This window comes from Mustela lutreola, chromosome 7 (assembly GCF_030435805.1).
Source record: "Mustela lutreola isolate mMusLut2 chromosome 7, mMusLut2.pri, whole genome shotgun sequence".
NCBI lineage: Eukaryota > Metazoa > Chordata > Mammalia > Carnivora > Mustelidae > Mustela > Mustela lutreola.
This window is the reverse complement of record NC_081296.1, coordinates 3537112-3552323: the sequence shown is the minus strand read 5'-3', so window position 1 is coordinate 3552323 and position 15212 is coordinate 3537112. Positions and strand designations below refer to the sequence as shown.

The 15212-nt window shown below is 56.6% G+C and overlaps 1 protein-coding gene across 4 annotated transcripts; it reads left to right on the top strand.

The window, feature by feature from the left end:
- Positions 1-808: 808 nt before the first annotated feature.
- On the top strand, positions 809-14390 carry IDH3A (isocitrate dehydrogenase (NAD(+)) 3 catalytic subunit alpha). Of its 4 annotated transcripts, none has more exons than XM_059179773.1 (11): positions 809-935; positions 4517-4579; positions 6581-6664; positions 7880-7994; positions 9169-9356; positions 9708-9841; positions 10545-10647; positions 10742-10806; positions 11797-11881; positions 12292-12444; positions 13736-14390. In XM_059179773.1, exons 1-11 carry the CDS (start codon positions 909-911, stop codon positions 13817-13819), a joined length of 1101 nt encoding a protein of 366 aa, XP_059035756.1. In that variant the 5' UTR covers positions 809-908; the 3' UTR covers positions 13820-14390. The 4 variants fall into 4 exon arrangements, with proteins under 4 accessions (XP_059035756.1, XP_059035757.1, XP_059035758.1 ...); XM_059179774.1 differs by having other exon boundaries at positions 814-935; positions 4517-4555; XM_059179775.1 differs by having other exon boundaries at positions 856-935; positions 6606-6664.
- Positions 14391-15212: the final 822 nt, after the last annotated feature.

Sequence of the window (15212 nt, the reverse complement as noted above, 5' to 3'; positions counted from 1 at the left end):
GGGCACTCCGGGACTGCGCGGCGGCAAGGAGGGGCGGGAATTCGGCTGGAAATAGACACTGGTGAGAAGCGAGCGAGGGAGAGCCGGGAGCTGGCAAGCCAGGGTGGTCCAGTGAGACGGGAGGAGGGCTGGCCGGGGCAGGGCAGGGCAGGCCTGGAGGCGACGGAGGCAGAGTCCGCGGACCCTTCAGGGCCGGATCGCCAGGCCCCAAGACCGCCAGAGCCAGGGGGAGGCTGGCGAGGTCCCCCGGCCCTGCCCAGGCCGCAGGCGTAGCCGTGGTTGATTGTTTTATCTCCCGGAGGCCCTGGGCGTCATCTCTCACCTGAGCACCACCTTGCAGGGCGGGCAGGGGCGGCCCTAGAGGGAGTCGCCGCGGCGCCCCGGGTCCTCGGGACGAGGCTCCCCGGCCAGCCCCCCGCCCCGGGACGAGGTCCCCCAGCGCGTCCCCGCCCCGCCTGCAGCCTGCCCCGCGCGGCCGTGACGCCCGACGCCGGGGTTCGCGGGCCCGCGCCGGACGGGACCCAGCGCTCACGGCCGACCGCCGGACTCCGGGACCACTCGTCGGTGACGCCGTCACAAACCAGAAGCGTCTGTGACGGAGCGAGGCGTCCCCAGTAGCCGCACGAAGTTGCAAACTGCGGTGAGCAGCACCGTCTCGCCCGTCCCAGCAGGGGGCGGGCCTTCCCGATGCTTCCGGGTCGCGTCTCTCTACGTCACTGCGAGGAGAGGCAGGCGATTGGTCAACAGAGACGACGCCCGTCCGGGGCAGGACCGGACAGGGGCGGGACCGGGGCTCCGGGGAGGGGCCTGAGTGGGGGCGTGGCCCCCGCGGGGGGCGGGGCTCCAGCCCCGACTGCGCGACTGCGCAGTGCTGCCGCTGCTGTGGTCGCGGCGCCAGGAGGGACGCGATGGCGGGCCCCGCGTGGATCTCCAAGGTGAGAGCCCGGCCGGCGGGTGTGCGGCGCGCGGGATGCGCGGGCCGAGCGGCGGCGGCGCTGCGCGCGGGCCTCGACGGGCGCGGGCGGTGCGGGCGGCCGCGCTCCCGGACGGGCGCGCGGGAGGCGGGCCAAGGTCACGGCCGGGCCAGCGTGTGCCCGCAAGCGCCGCGCGGCGGCCGGGGTGGGGTGGGGGGTCCCGGGTGGCGCGGGGGTCCGAGCGCGGCCGGCGGGGCTGGGGCGGGATGGTGTCCCGGGCGCGGGCCGCGCCGCTCGCGGGGACACCCGGGCCAGCCACACACGGCGCGGGCCACCCCCCCCGCCCCCGGGACATCCCACCCCCACCCCGCCCTGTCCCTGCGGAGAGCCCCGCGACCTCGAGGAGACCTGTCGCTGCCCTTGACAGCTCGGGGCGGGGGCCGAACCCGGAAGGGGCGTCAGGGCCCCCGCGGTTCCTGGGCTCGTTTCTGCAGACGCCGCCGCTCAAGGTCACGCGGGGAGTCGGGGTCGGAACTGGGGGCGGCCCTGGGCGTCCCGCTTCCTCGTTGTCGGTCCCATTCTCCCTACTCGTGGCCAAGGTCACCCCATGGCAGGCACAGGGAAGAGTAGGCCCTGGGTCTCTGTTGCGCTTCAAGCATGGCCCCTGGAAATCTGCCGCAGGAAATTCCCTTTTTTTTTTTTTTTTTGGTAAAACTTGTTGCTATTTTTCTCCCTAGCTTTGAGCTTAAAGAGCATCCCAGGTCACTGTGATTTAGGGACCAGAGCGCTCCTCTGAAAGTCTGCACCCCGTCAGACCTAGGTTTGCATCTGGGGCAGCCCTGCGGGTTGGCTGTGTGACTGTGAGCGGCTGCTTCACATCTCTGGGCTGGCGCGCCGGTCTGTAGGGGGTTGTTTGAGCGTTGGACGCGGTGCTGGGAGGGCGCGAGTTCACCCGCAGGCGCAGCCCAGAAGCTTCCCCAGCATTCCCTGTCCATCTTGCACTCCCCGGCGGGCGGCGTTCCTGGGCCTCAGGGAGTGAGGTCTGCTTTGTCAGCCTCTCCGGACCGGCTTCGTGCCTGACGGTCACTATTTTGCCCCATTTGCTCCTGAAGGTGAAGTGATTTCTGGTCATGGTCTCAGCAGAAATCAAACCTTTCGTCATGGAGGTCGCCCCCACTTACTGCCTTGTCTTCGGTGGGTTCCTTGCGCTTCAGAGGGGGGCTCAGGCGGCTGCCGGTGATGATGTGCCGGTCAGCCTGCGTTGCCTGCCGCGCAGACTGCAAGGAGAAACCACACGGCGGGTGCTCAGAAGCTGCTGGGCTGTGGGATCCGATGAGGGTCTCCTCTGACGTGGTTGCCCGTGTGGCCCTTGGCCAGCATTGGACCTCTGTGGGGCCCGTTTCTCCCTTTAGGGGTTGAGCGAGAAGGTGCTGCAGAGCCCCATGTTCCCCGGGATGCTGGGGAGGCTGGGCTCATGCTTCGGGCAGAGCGGTTCCTCTCTTGGGGGTATGTGCAGGGTTAAATCTGAAAAAGTGGTCTGCAGCTTAATCTTTTTTTCTAAAAAAAGGCTTTATTTAGAGAAAATACTAGGTTTCTAAAGACCTTTCTGGTTCTGAAATGCCCTAGTAAACAACGAGCAGGTTCCCCAGCAGCAAACATGTAGGGAGTGAGACCAGCCATACACCCAACACTGTATTTGTGTATATTTAAGTTGGGTTGTGAAGATGTGAAGGGAACAAGGAGCCGTGGATCGAGACGGCCCAGCACCTGAAGTCAGCCCAGGTCACGCTCCGTGAGCCTGGCCCTAGTCTCCTAATCTGAAACGGGCCACTGACAGCTGCCTCTCCAGGTTTTGTAGCGGTAACGTAATGTGATGTGTGTACAGATGCAGTGTGAAGTACAACACCGTCTCTGTCTTAAAAAAAATCTCATTTCATTTACAGTTCTGGGTCATTTTAGTGACTTAGGTGTCTACTGCCTTAGTCCAAGATCATCTCTCTATGGGAGAGATGACAAAGTGGACCATCTGAGAGAAAATCGTCCCAAGTGTTAAGATGTTTGCTGGGGTGGGGACTTGTCAGATAAAAGAGATGGTCAAGGCTGGCCTCTGTCTCTCCAGAATGCATTCATTGAGCACCTCCTGTGAGCCCTGTGCTGTTGTCGGCACTTGGAGGTCCGACAATGAAGACATAAAAATCTTTGTGCTTGTAGACTGACATTTTAAATCATGGGTTGGTTGGGTTTTTTGTCATAGAACATGGGCCCGTTTTGCATGACTGTCTTCCCCCTCTCGCTCACTGGGATGGGCTGGGCTGGGCAGGGCTGGGCAGACGAGCTCGTCACATTTTATCTTGTTCCTGTCACCGAGTGCTGTTACACAGCCTCTCTTCCAGGGGCCCGTCTGTCTGTGGATGAATCATGTTCTGGGATTAAGGTTTTTGCCACCAGTTTTGGCACAGAGTGTTCGGAGGGATGACTGTACATGCCAGGTTAGAGAACACCAGCCCTTCACACCTGCTGGGCTCTTGCTTGGTGTCTCGTTAGTGGACGCCAGGGTGACTGCAAAGGGTCGGACCTTACGAGCACCATCCCCAGGAGGGTAGACCAAGCCAGGGTGTAACAGATGGCTTACGTATCTAGCGTGAAAAAAAGTTACCTTTATAACATGTAATGAATTTTTAGTACCTATGGTCTGTGGACCCAGTTTCTTAATAGGACTTTGTACCAGTTTTCAATGACTCAGTTTTTAAAGTTCAAAGTAACCCTTTAAAATTTGTTTCTAGTGTCTGGTAGCATTGAGTAGAAACCAATATACCAGTGGTAACATCTTGGGCTAGTGGGGTTAGGGGGTCACTTTGCTTTTTTCTGTATCTTTCCTGACAATTAATAATAATGACCACATTACTTGTATTACTAGAAAAATAAGTAAAATCTTCATTCTGTGTGACATAGCTGTCAAATGGTATTAAATAAACTTTATTATATTTTGTTTTTATAAAGTGTAATTACTAAATACTCATGGGAGAAGAACAGGCACTTCTTCTGGTTCCGTCAGTAGTTCCTTCCACCAAAGGAGCACTGGCCTGGGAGTCAGGAGACTTGTAGTCTGGTCTCTGCAGCTGTAGGCAGATCCCGACCCTTGAGACGCCATGCCTCCACCTGTGTAATGAATGAGTTGGGCTCTGGAATTTTTAAGGACGCTTCCAGCTTAAAATTTGTGATAGTTTTCTTTGAATATGTGTTCCCCCCAAAATGACCCGGTAGTCAAGAATGTTGACCTAAAACCTTCCAGATCGTCTGAGAAAATTTCTGTGTTTGAGTTCAAAGGGATAGCTTCATTTGACCCTCAGCATTTTTGGGCAACTTAAATTCATCAAGTGAAATGTAAAAGTACATAGTACTGAAATTTTCAAGGCAAAGGTAAGCCAAAAACTGAGGTTTTCAAATCTGAGATAGCTCGTCACATCGAGCTAATATAGAAGTTCCTGAATTACGTGTGCAGACTTGCCACATCCTCAGTCATCAGAAACGGCCTCATCTCTACTCCTCACTGTGTGTGGTTTAATTCTGTGCATGACATTTCTTCGTTGATATTGATGTAGGTCTCTCGGCTGCTGGGGGTGTTCCACAACCAAAAACAGGTGACCAGAGGTTTTGCCGGTGGTGTGAGTATAATTCCATCTTTTATTTTTTCGTTTTAGAAGTTTCTCAAGAAAGATGCTCTAACACATTTATGATACAGTTTTTTGTTGCCATTTACTTAAAATTTGGGAAAACCGTGTCCCACTTACACTGGATATTTAGATTCTTGGCTGACACGCGTAAATTTATCGGATCACTTGCACATTTAAGAATTACCTTACAGCTGGCTCTGTTAAGCCTGTCACATTGATGTCTTAAAGGAGCCTGGTTAAAAATAGAAATCACCCTTGAGCCTGTCGCTTCCCTTCGCAATCTCACTTTGGTAAGACGGTTTCTTTCTAAACTAGTACAAGTTGAGAGAAAATTGTTGAGAACCTTCAAAGCCTGCTTTGCATTTTTATTTTGTGAGCTTCCCTAAAAACCATAGAGGGACCCCTGTTAGGAGGGCCCCCGACTTGTCTGAGCCCCACGGGCTCGCATGGCCTCTCACAGTTTTTACAGACATGTTAGTGGATCTCCCATTTCTCATTAAATCTGCTGCTTTTAGAACCCCCAGCCTGGAATTCTGTGCTTCAAGAGCTGACACCACACTGTTAGAGCATTCTAAGACTGTGGGTCAGCGACTTCCTGTGGGTTTTGGTTATCCCCTTCTTACAGAATTCGATTGGATTCCATGATTCCTCTGCTCCCCTATGGCGTCTACTCTGGGACGGGTTTGTAAGACCTTCGAACCTCTTTTCTTCCATTGACTTTCTGTGCTGTGGAAGAAAAGTGGATTCTTCTGGTGGCCTGATGGCGTTTGTTTTACGTGGTGGGAGAACAGGAAGAAGCAGCTGAAGGGTTCTTCGAGCTCCTGCTTGTGCAAAAGACGCAGAATGAGGCTTGCATTTCAAGCGTCAGGCTGGCCGCGCTAGCGTTTCGGATGCGCTCAGAGCTGACGGGGCGACCCGCGCTCCCTGCTGTGATTTAAGCTGTCCGTTTTGTAAAGATATTTGCCCGGTGGGACGGGGTTATATTTGAAAGAAATAAGAAGAGGAACTAAATTTTTAAAAGATGTCTTCGGTAATAACAGAGAAATTCAGAAATAGTCCACCTGCTCAGGGAGTATCAGCGGAAGGCAGACGACCAGTGACCCTTGAGTCCGTGATCTACAACAGTGTAGCGCAGGCAGCTACTCGGGAAAAGACCAGACTTCCCGCTGAGAGCAAGTCCCCCTGAGACCTGTTGTCTCCGAAGGGGAAAGGCTGTGTGAATATGGTCTTACCTCACTGAAGTCCCGTCGTCACGTCCCTTTACACATTTTTATTTCTACGTTTGCAATGCCGGCTTGATTAGTTTGAGTCTTTGTCCTAAAGCTCTGCTGTTGCGTTATAAACACCTTGTCATTCTGTGGCTAACGCAGACTCTCAGGTGTGACCATACGTGCTGCTCTTGTAGGCCCCACAGAAACTCCGCCGGGCTCCCTAGGTGACACCTGTCACTGAGGCGCCGGTGTCACAGAGGGACTCAGGAATGCGGGGACCCCCTTGTGATTGGAAGTCCGATGTTCTCTGAGTTCTAGAACAGACCGCAGCAGTCCTCTGGGAACGTGTTTGAAAGTGTTTTTAAGCCTGAGCAGCTGGGGTAGGACAGACCTCCCTAGAGTCCCTGTGGCGAGGGAGCAGCTGCCTTTACGGGAAGCCCTCGGGATTCCCGTGACGAGCGTGGTGGGAACTCTGTTCTCTTCGGTTGCCCAGATGTGAATTAATTGGCCTCTTTGTAGCTTGTCTGAAAAAAATATCAATTGGGAAGTCTGCTTAGTAGTTGATTTTTGTGTTATCTGAAGAGCATCACGTAAGCCTTACGAAGGCCTCGGAACTCAGGTGGAGCGTAGAGTCTCTTCCCTTGAGGGACGGCTCTCTTCCTGAAGGCCTCCCGGTCTTCCCGAGCAGCCCCCCGGGAGCTGGATTTCTCTGTGAGTGATGTTCTTTCCGGACCTTCCAGAGTTAACCCTGACTGTCCTTTTTGGTGATTCTCACGCTCAGGTTCAGACAGTCACTCTAATTCCAGGCGACGGCATCGGCCCCGAGATCTCAGCTGCCGTGATGAAGATTTTTGATGCTGCCAAAGTAAGTGCCGGGAAAACGTCTGGAATGATCATTTGTAGAGAACTTTCCTTGGGCATTTGGAGTGTGTGAGCTCTTGGGATAACTTGTGGGAGGTGGGGTGGTGTCGCTGTCGCCACGACGACCCTGGCTCAGAGCGGCTCGCTGCGGCCGTGGGGACAGGAGCGTAGGCTGGCTTCATCGTGTGCAGTCCTGCGAGTTGTGCCGCTGGGCCGCGGGCTCAGCCCTGCCAGTCCCCCGTCCGTCTCGTCCCTGCCTTCCTGCCAACCCGACCAGAGCTGCTATTTCCAAAAAACCGCGTAGGAGATTTTGAAAGATGAAACCACATTCCCGCTGTGGGGTCACCCTGAAGCGTGGGAACGATTATCGTGGCGGCCCAGCCTTCCGCGCAGGGGGCCGCTTCGGAGCGCGTCTCCGTAAGCAGCAGCCCTGCGGAAGGGCAGGTCGCGCGGAGAGCCGGGGCTGCTCCCCCGCTGTGAGTGCCCTGTGGAGAAGGACCCCCCACACCAGGGGAGTCTCCTGTGCTGGCTGCCGGGGCGCATCTGGGGAAGAAGGGGACCCTGGCGGGCCCTTGTGTGGATTATGGACCGTATCTGGGGTTTCCCCACAGCTGTACTGCGGTCCAGCCGACCTGCCACACACTCGCTGCTTTGCAACGCGGTCTGAGTCCATGGTATTCGGTGCGTGCTCTGAGCTGTGCGGCCAGCACCACGGTCTAATTTTAGACTGTTCTCACCCCCCACACAGAAATCTTACTGTCCTTCGCGCTCGCTGCCCGTCCCCCGGCCCTCCCAGCCCGCCCCTCCCTCCGCCGGCCCCGGGTCACCACTTGGCTACTTTCTGTCCACACACTGGCCTCTTCCGGACACTTCCTGTGCATAGTTTTCTACTGTGCAGTCTTCGATGATCCGATGATTTCCAGTTCACGCCTGTGCCCTGGGCGGCCGTGTTTCTCCTCTCGCCGCGGTGTTCTGACCGTGGTAGGAGTTGGGAGAAGAATAAGGGGCCGCGGCAGCCTGGTGCGGACTGGACGGGCTGGCGTGGAGAGGCCCTCCGGTCACACTAGGGAATGACATCTCTTCTCGCATGCCAGGAGCTTTCTGGACCTTTATTGTGCGTTTTCACCAGTCCCTCCGACGGGGAAGACGGGTCCTTGGAGGTGGGTTCCAGTCACCCCCGCGGCCTGCAGCTCACTGTGCTCTGTGTCGCCGCATCTAGGCGCCCATTCAGTGGGAGGAGCGGAATGTGACGGCCATCCAAGGACCCGGAGGAAAGTGGATGATCCCTCCCGAAGCCAAAGAGTCCATGGATAAGAACAAGATGGGCTTGAAAGGTAGTGGCTGTGCGGGCTCGGGTGCGTCTCTGCGCCACGTCCTGTGCTCGCGCAGGGCTGCACCGTCGGAGCTAGGGCTGACCACGCTGCGGTGCAACCGTCCCCGTGGGGCGGCCTCTGCTTTCTCCCGCGTGTCTGTACCGGTGTGCGGCTGACACACGCACGTGGTTGTGGGTGCGCAGCGTGGAGGGTCGCCTTCCCTGCCCTCCTGCCGGCGCCGCACGGAGCAGCCTGGTCACGGCGAGGTGGTTTCTCACTTGGGCATGTTTTCCCCCAGTAAGAACAGTACAGGCTTGCTGGCCAGTGTCAGATAGAAGTGTGTGTGTGGGTTCACCCAGATTTACCTTTGCACACTTTCCACGTTTTTATTATTATTTTAATTAATACGTGCTTCAGGTCATGATCGAAAACACAAGCGTGTGCCTGGGTCCCGTGGAGCACAGGCTGTGGGTACAGACACGCGCGAGTTCAAGTGCCCCCTCCGCCCCTCAGTGCTGGGGGCTCTGCTGGTTTCTTACTCTTGCTTTTGTTGTTTCCCTTCACTTTTAGTTTATTTATTTATTTTTAGTTTTCAAGATAATTTTTTTTTTTTGACAGAGCACAAGCCGGGGGAGGGGCAGAGGGAAGCCGGCTCCCTGCTGAGCAGGGAGCCCAAAGCGCGGGACTCGATCCAGGACCCTGAGATTATGACCTGAGCCGAAGGCAGAGGCTTAACCCACTGAGCCTCCTAGGCGCCCCTTCCCCTAAATGACAGCGGGAATGTTGTCACCTTGTAGGTGGTGGGGAGGGTCAGATACTGCCACGCCTAGTCCTCCCCGGGGAGGTGTGTGGTGTTTTTGAGTGTAGTCATGTTCCGGAAGGCTTCCAGGCAACTCTCCCTCCTTTGTTTGAGTCCGGGAGGGGGACAGTCAGGGACAGGCCTTCTGCGTGGCAGCCCAGGTGGGTTAGCATGTGGCCTGGGTGTGCCCACCGGAAGCACGCCCGGTGCCCGTGTCACAAGGCACTTCTCATCCTGACTATGCCCCAGTGGGAAAGTGAAGCAGGAAAACCTGGAACTTTAAGTCAACATTCTGTACTTGTGTCCATAAAGAAGAAGAAAAGGCGGCCCCAGAACGTACCCCGTTGTCATCTGCGTGTCCTGAACGTGTCCTCCGGGTGTCCTTCTTTGTCACAGGCCCTTTAAAGACCCCAATAGCAGCTGGTCACCCATCTATGAATTTATTGCTGCGGAAAACGTTCGACCTCTATGCGAACGTCCGTCCGTGTGTCTCCATCGAGGGCTATAAGACCCCTTACACCGACGTGAACATCGTCACCATCCGGGAGAACACGGAAGGCGAGTACAGCGGCATCGAGCACGTGGTACGTTCGTCTCACGCACGTTCTCACTCGCGTCGCCTTCTGTGCACTTGGGACTGTCACTCGGGTCCCCCGGTGTCGGGAGCCCCTTGCGGGGACGGCTCACCGTGACCTTTGTGAGCTGGGGGCTTGGACACTGGCCTGGGGTGGGCGTCTGCTGGGAGTTTCGATCCCCCTCACAGGTGTGTTCTGGGGCAGGTGGCCTCTGCACCTCAGTTGTCCCCATCCGTTTCGTGGGCCCCATGACGCCTGCCTCCCAGGGCTGGGGGCCGGGGCTGCTGTGAGCCCCACGCGTCCCCCGTGGCCGGGCGCCCAGCATTAGCCGCGCAGTGAGGCTGACCTGCTCCCCCTCAGATCGTGGACGGGGTTGTGCAGAGCATCAAGCTCATTACCGAGGAGGCCAGCAGGCGCATCGCAGAGTTCGCCTTCGAGTACGCCCGCAACAACCACCGGAGCAACGTCACGGCCGTGCACAAAGCCAACATCATGTGAGTCCCTGCTGGGCTGCGGCCCCGCTTGCCGTCGGGGGGCTCAGCGACTGGCGTCCCTTCCTTCTCCCCGGCCAGCGGGCCGGGCAGCTCTGTCTGTGAGCAGACTGGCGGGGAGGAGGGACTGGGCATCATCAGAGCAAGACACTGGAGACTAGATCCCCAGCTGGTGTGGTCACCTAGCCGAGGCCACACAGGTTGAAGGGCAGGCGTGTCCCAAGTGGGCTGGGGCAGCGTCTCTGACACGGCCGTGTGCCAGGGGCTGCCCGGCCAGTGCCGTCTGACGGGTCCTCGGCGGTCACCCTCTGCTCACCCCAGGCTGCTGAAGGCAGCTCTGGATGGGTGCAGACACGGTTTCCTGACCCGCGAGAGGGCTGGGGTGTGTCCAGTGGTACAACCATTTAAAGGAGTCAGTCTTAACATTTTCTTACATTTCTTCATTTTTGCTGGACAGAACTATTAAAAATAATAGTTTTTATTATGATCAGACTATTTTACATTTTTATGCCCTCTTGTACTTCCAGAAAAATCCCCATTTTCAGTTTGCTTTTTATTAACTGCCTAAAAAATAATTTTACTATGATTGAAATCAGATGTCTGGGCTTCTGGAACTAACACTTCTTGAACTTAACTTTGCTCTCTGACCTGACCCTTTTCTTTCTGCAAACTTTTCTTTCAACCATTTTTATTTGATTAAATACAGGCGAATGTCAGATGGGCTTTTTCTGCAAAAATGCAGGGAAGTTGCTGAAAACTGTAAAGATATTAAGTTTAATGAGATGTACCTTGATACAGTGTGTCTGAATGTAAGTATAAGTGCTTGCTCGCCTGCTTTCCGCGACTGTCGTGGGCACGGCAGCCCAGCTGCTGGTCGCTGAACACACTGTGCGTCCCTCGCAGATGGTCCAGGACCCGTCGCAGTTCGACGTCCTCGTTATGCCGAATCTGTACGGAGACATCCTCAGGTGAGCCCTGCTCGGCGGCGGCGTGCTTGTCGCTTATTTGCACGTGCCCTGAAATGCATGTGGCTTAAGGAGTTTCATTCAAATACAAAAAGAACAGCGTGTGTCGGATGAGTTGGGTCCTGGCGCGGTGGTGGGGACGTCAGTGATCACGTGTTGGATGGCTGATGCGTTTAATTTGCCACATTGGCTCTGGGCCTTGCTCTGATGACCTGCCCCCTTCCCTGTCGGAGCGGTTTCGTTGGTTGGTTGGTTGCAGTGTGTGTGGCCAGGAGGCAGTCCTTTTTACAAAATTGTTGTGACTTTTGACGTCATTTCAGAGTTACAGAGAAGTTACAAGATGGACAAGGAGCTCGTGTGTCCCCTGCCCCCGCAGCGCACCCCTGCTAACATCACTTCTCCCTCTCTCGCGCTCAGCCTGCCTTCCCCCTCCTGGTGGGCCCCTCCCCAGCACGCGCAGAGGTGGCCGTTACTGCTCCGTCTGTTAGTTGGCGTTCTGCCGTGACAGTCGCTTCCCTTCTCTCATAGTTACTTGTGTCCTTCTGTCCGTTTGACTCACGGGTATAACCGTCACAACCATTACCTGTGTTAGTCAGTGCGTGTCCCTTTGAGCTGTCATGTCTTCTGGACGCAGCCCACCATCTGCTTTCTGCAGCAGTAAGCTGCCTCTGGCCCATCCTGGTTTTCTGACTGTGGTCCCAGATCAGCTGTTTCTCAAGGAGCTCTGGTTCCTTTTGGCAGAGAATGGAGTCCGGGGCGCTGCCTTCAGCTCAGGTCATGATCTCAGGGTCATGGGGTCGAGTCCTGCGTCAGGCTCCCTGCTCAGTGGGGAGCCTGCTTCTCCCTCTGCCTCTTCTGCTCCCCGTGCTTGTGCTCTCTCTCTCTCTGTCAAATAAATAAATAAAATCCTTTAAAAATATTAGATAAAATCCAAAGTCTGGGCAAGGTGTTTAATTTTTCAGACCACCCTTTGAAATGTTTTTCTGCCCCCAGTGACCTGTGTGCGGGACTGATTGGAGGTCTTGGTGTGACACCAAGTGGCAACATTGGAGCCAACGGGGTCGCGATCTTCGAGTCGGTAAGGACCTGGGTGACATGGGAAAAGCAGCGTTCACTTAGGAACGGCCCGAGGGTCCGGGACGGGTTATCTGCACAAATACTGTTCAAGTGTTGAGTTTTCCCAGGAGTCATAAGAAAACGGTGCTTTCGTTGGGCTGTCCGTACAAGCGTGGTTCATTCCTTCACCTCCCCCTTCTTTGTTTTGTGTCCTTGTTATGATGTGTCCTTCCTCGGTTGCAGCACTCCGCAGAAGTTGGAAAGTGTCCTCAGTCTGCATTGTTGCACTTTCCCCGTTATTCTGGCTCTTGGTTTTTCTGAGGCTTTCTGTCCTGGCCCCATGGCTGACGATAAGGGACGTGATGGGGCACAAGCGTCTCTGGGAGGGGACTGTGGCTGTCCCCCGACCATGTTTGTGTTTCTCGCCGGTAGGTTCACGGCACCGCCCCGGACATCGCGGGCAAGGACATGGCCAACCCCACGGCCCTCCTGCTCAGCGCCGTCATGATGCTGCGGCACATGGGCCTTTTCGACCATGCGGCGAGGGTGGAGACCGCGTGCTTTGCCACGATTAAGGACGGGAAGGTACGGGTCGTCGTCTTGTGCACGCTGCATCTGGGTGGAGGAAGCAGGCTTCGGCTCCCGAGCACATGCGGTGTGTGCTCTGGGGAGAGGAGCTGCGGGTTTCTCCAGGGAGGCCTGGGAAGCACCGGCCAGAGACACCCGTGTGCTGCTGGAGGAGCCATGGTTTGGGGCCCGGAGCCTGTGAGGCCTCGATGTCCTGTCTTGGGCGCACGATCTGGGCCAGGTCCCTGCCCCTTCCCCCGCAAACCCGGGTGGTGCCCCTGATAAGGTCTGCGTGATCTTCCACAGCCAGGGGAGTGGAGGTCCCGGTCACGGGGGCGGGGGGCCAAGCGGTTTGTGCAAATCGGGTGTGTGGAGATGGAGCACTCTATGTGAGTTGTGAGGGTAAGGAAGCTTTCGTGAAAGCAGCCCTCGTAGCTGTCAGTACTGCGTGACTGTGTGTTCCCCACACAAGGCGTCTCTGTCCGTCTCCACCCCTTTGGGGGGTCCGGGCTGGGAGCAGCCCCCTCCTCCAGTGAGGGAACCTGCCTTGTCCAAGTTCCCACCGCTGCTCCGGGGCAGCTGGGGCTGGTGCGCAGTCGGGCTGGGCCCGGTCTGGTGGTTCTGCGCATGGGCAGGGAGGAGCCTGGGCCTCGAAGGCACAGGCTCTGTTCCAAGCGGCTGTACCAGCCCCGCAGGGGTCCACGGTGGCCCTTGGAGCTGTGCGGGAGGTGGTGGGACGCAGTGGGACGGGAGAACTAAGTGTCTCGGGGTCCCTTTGTGAGCGAAGGGAGGACAGGCTGGTGGACGACCGGGCTGCGGGAGGGTTTCCCTCGTCAGAGGAGAGACGGAGCCGGTGGGCTGGAGCGCCCGGCGGGCCGTCTCCGCGGACTGGGAGCCGCGCTGTGTCCGGCTTATGAGTCGGGCCCCGTGGGACTCACACTGGCCCTTCAGTTCGGAAGTTTCTCAGCTTCCCCAAATAAGGTCAACTCTGGTTTTTAAACTTTGAAACTTCCCCCAAGGGATTTGTGCTTCGTTTAAAGGTCCACAATCGACTGTTTTCTTAGGGTGTGCTGTACTGACAGAGGCACGGTTCTGGAGAGCCTCCCTCCTTCCCTGTCGCCAGCGTGTCCTGGCTTCGCCAGGTGTTCGTGTGCGCTAACTGGGCCCGTCACCCTGGGTGGGGGTCTTGATCTCCGGGGAGGGCGGCCGGACCAGCTCGGCCCGCGTCTCCCCGGAGCGCTCTGGGAAGCCGGCCTGGCTGTGCTCTAGCGCATGGCTGCCTTTTATCTTGGCTCTTTTCTTCTCGCAGAGCTTAACAAAAGATTTAGGAGGCAACGCAAAGTGCTCCGACTTCACGGACGAGATCTGTCGTCGGGTACGAGATCTGGACTGAGGCCCCGCGCGCACGGCGTCTGTGCCTGTCCGTCCCACCGGCCACGCAGGTCCCGCCCGTCGTGCCCAAGTTTGCTTCGCTTCTTTCCTGATGGGCCACTTAGATGTTGCCTGTTCTGAGCAAAGTCTGTGCAGAGGCTGCCGGTGACGTCCCCAGGCATGCTCTTCGAGGACTGTCCCCAAGTGCTGGTTTTATTTATTCGGTGTCTATCTGGTGTATGTTTTTTATAAATTCTGAGTGGACTGTATCGTTTGCCATGTTAATCATTTTACATTTCGGTTAAAATCGTTTTTCCTCAGCTGTAAATACGATACAGAATTAATAAGAGAAAACATAACTTTTTAAAGAAAACCTATTTTCCTTGGTTTATGAAGAACGTAATAGAAACAAAATAGATTATCGACATGTTAGTAAAGGTGATATTCTTCTAAAACTACACGGGCACGGGAGAGGACTCCTGGAAAGTTCAGGTCAAAACCAGTGGATACGGCATATTTCTTAGCGATGTGGGGAGTAGACAGGCGCGTGCTGCAACGTGAACTACTGACGTGAATAAAGACTTTAAGAACTACGTAATGGGTGATGTAATTTTTGTTAATAAGGCTTGTGGGTTCAGTTACTTTGTTACCTGGAGACGCACCCTTCTCCGGGAGAGCTTTAGCAGAGCGGAGGGGCGGCTGCAGGACCCTGCAGCACGTGTCCCTCTGCCCGTAGCAGCTCAAGGCCCCTACCGCCTCGATTGTGGCTGCGGTTAAACTGGGGGTGCTGGCCGGCCTGCCCTGTCCCCAGGGCACCGAGTCACTGCCCGCTGTCCTGCCTCAGCAGCGCCAGTGAGAGATGAGCCCGCGGTCCAGCCTGGGCTACGCCACTGACCTCCCCCCCCGCCTCTTTCCCCATCCAGCACCTTTGTCCTTTATGTCAGACGCTAAGTCACTATTGTTAGCGACTCCAGTCCTGTCTTGGACCCCGCACGGCGTTGTGGACCCATGGACTTTGCGTACCGCGCCCTGAGCATGTGGGATTCCTTAGCGAGGGTCCCCGTCTGGGTGCTGCCTCAGGCTGGTCCCCACAGTGTCACGTGTGTGTCGGTCTGTTCAGGCCGTGGCTTCCTCTGCTCGCTGGGTCGCGCACTGACCGTGGCTCCTGGGTCTGCTGTAATAGACAGTTCCAGAATGGACTGAGGGGCCTCCTCTCACCTCCCGCCTCCTGGCGGGGCTCCGCGTGTTTGGGGTGTGGGGCTGGCGCAGGCCGCCAGCCTTTATAGTGTGCGCCCCTCCACGCCGTCTTGTGCCCCGCGGGCTCCGGGGCGCGATGGTCCCATGGGTGAAACACCCACGACTCCGACCTGGCCCGCCTGCTCCACGGACAAGAAAAACCAGGTCCTTGTTGGCAA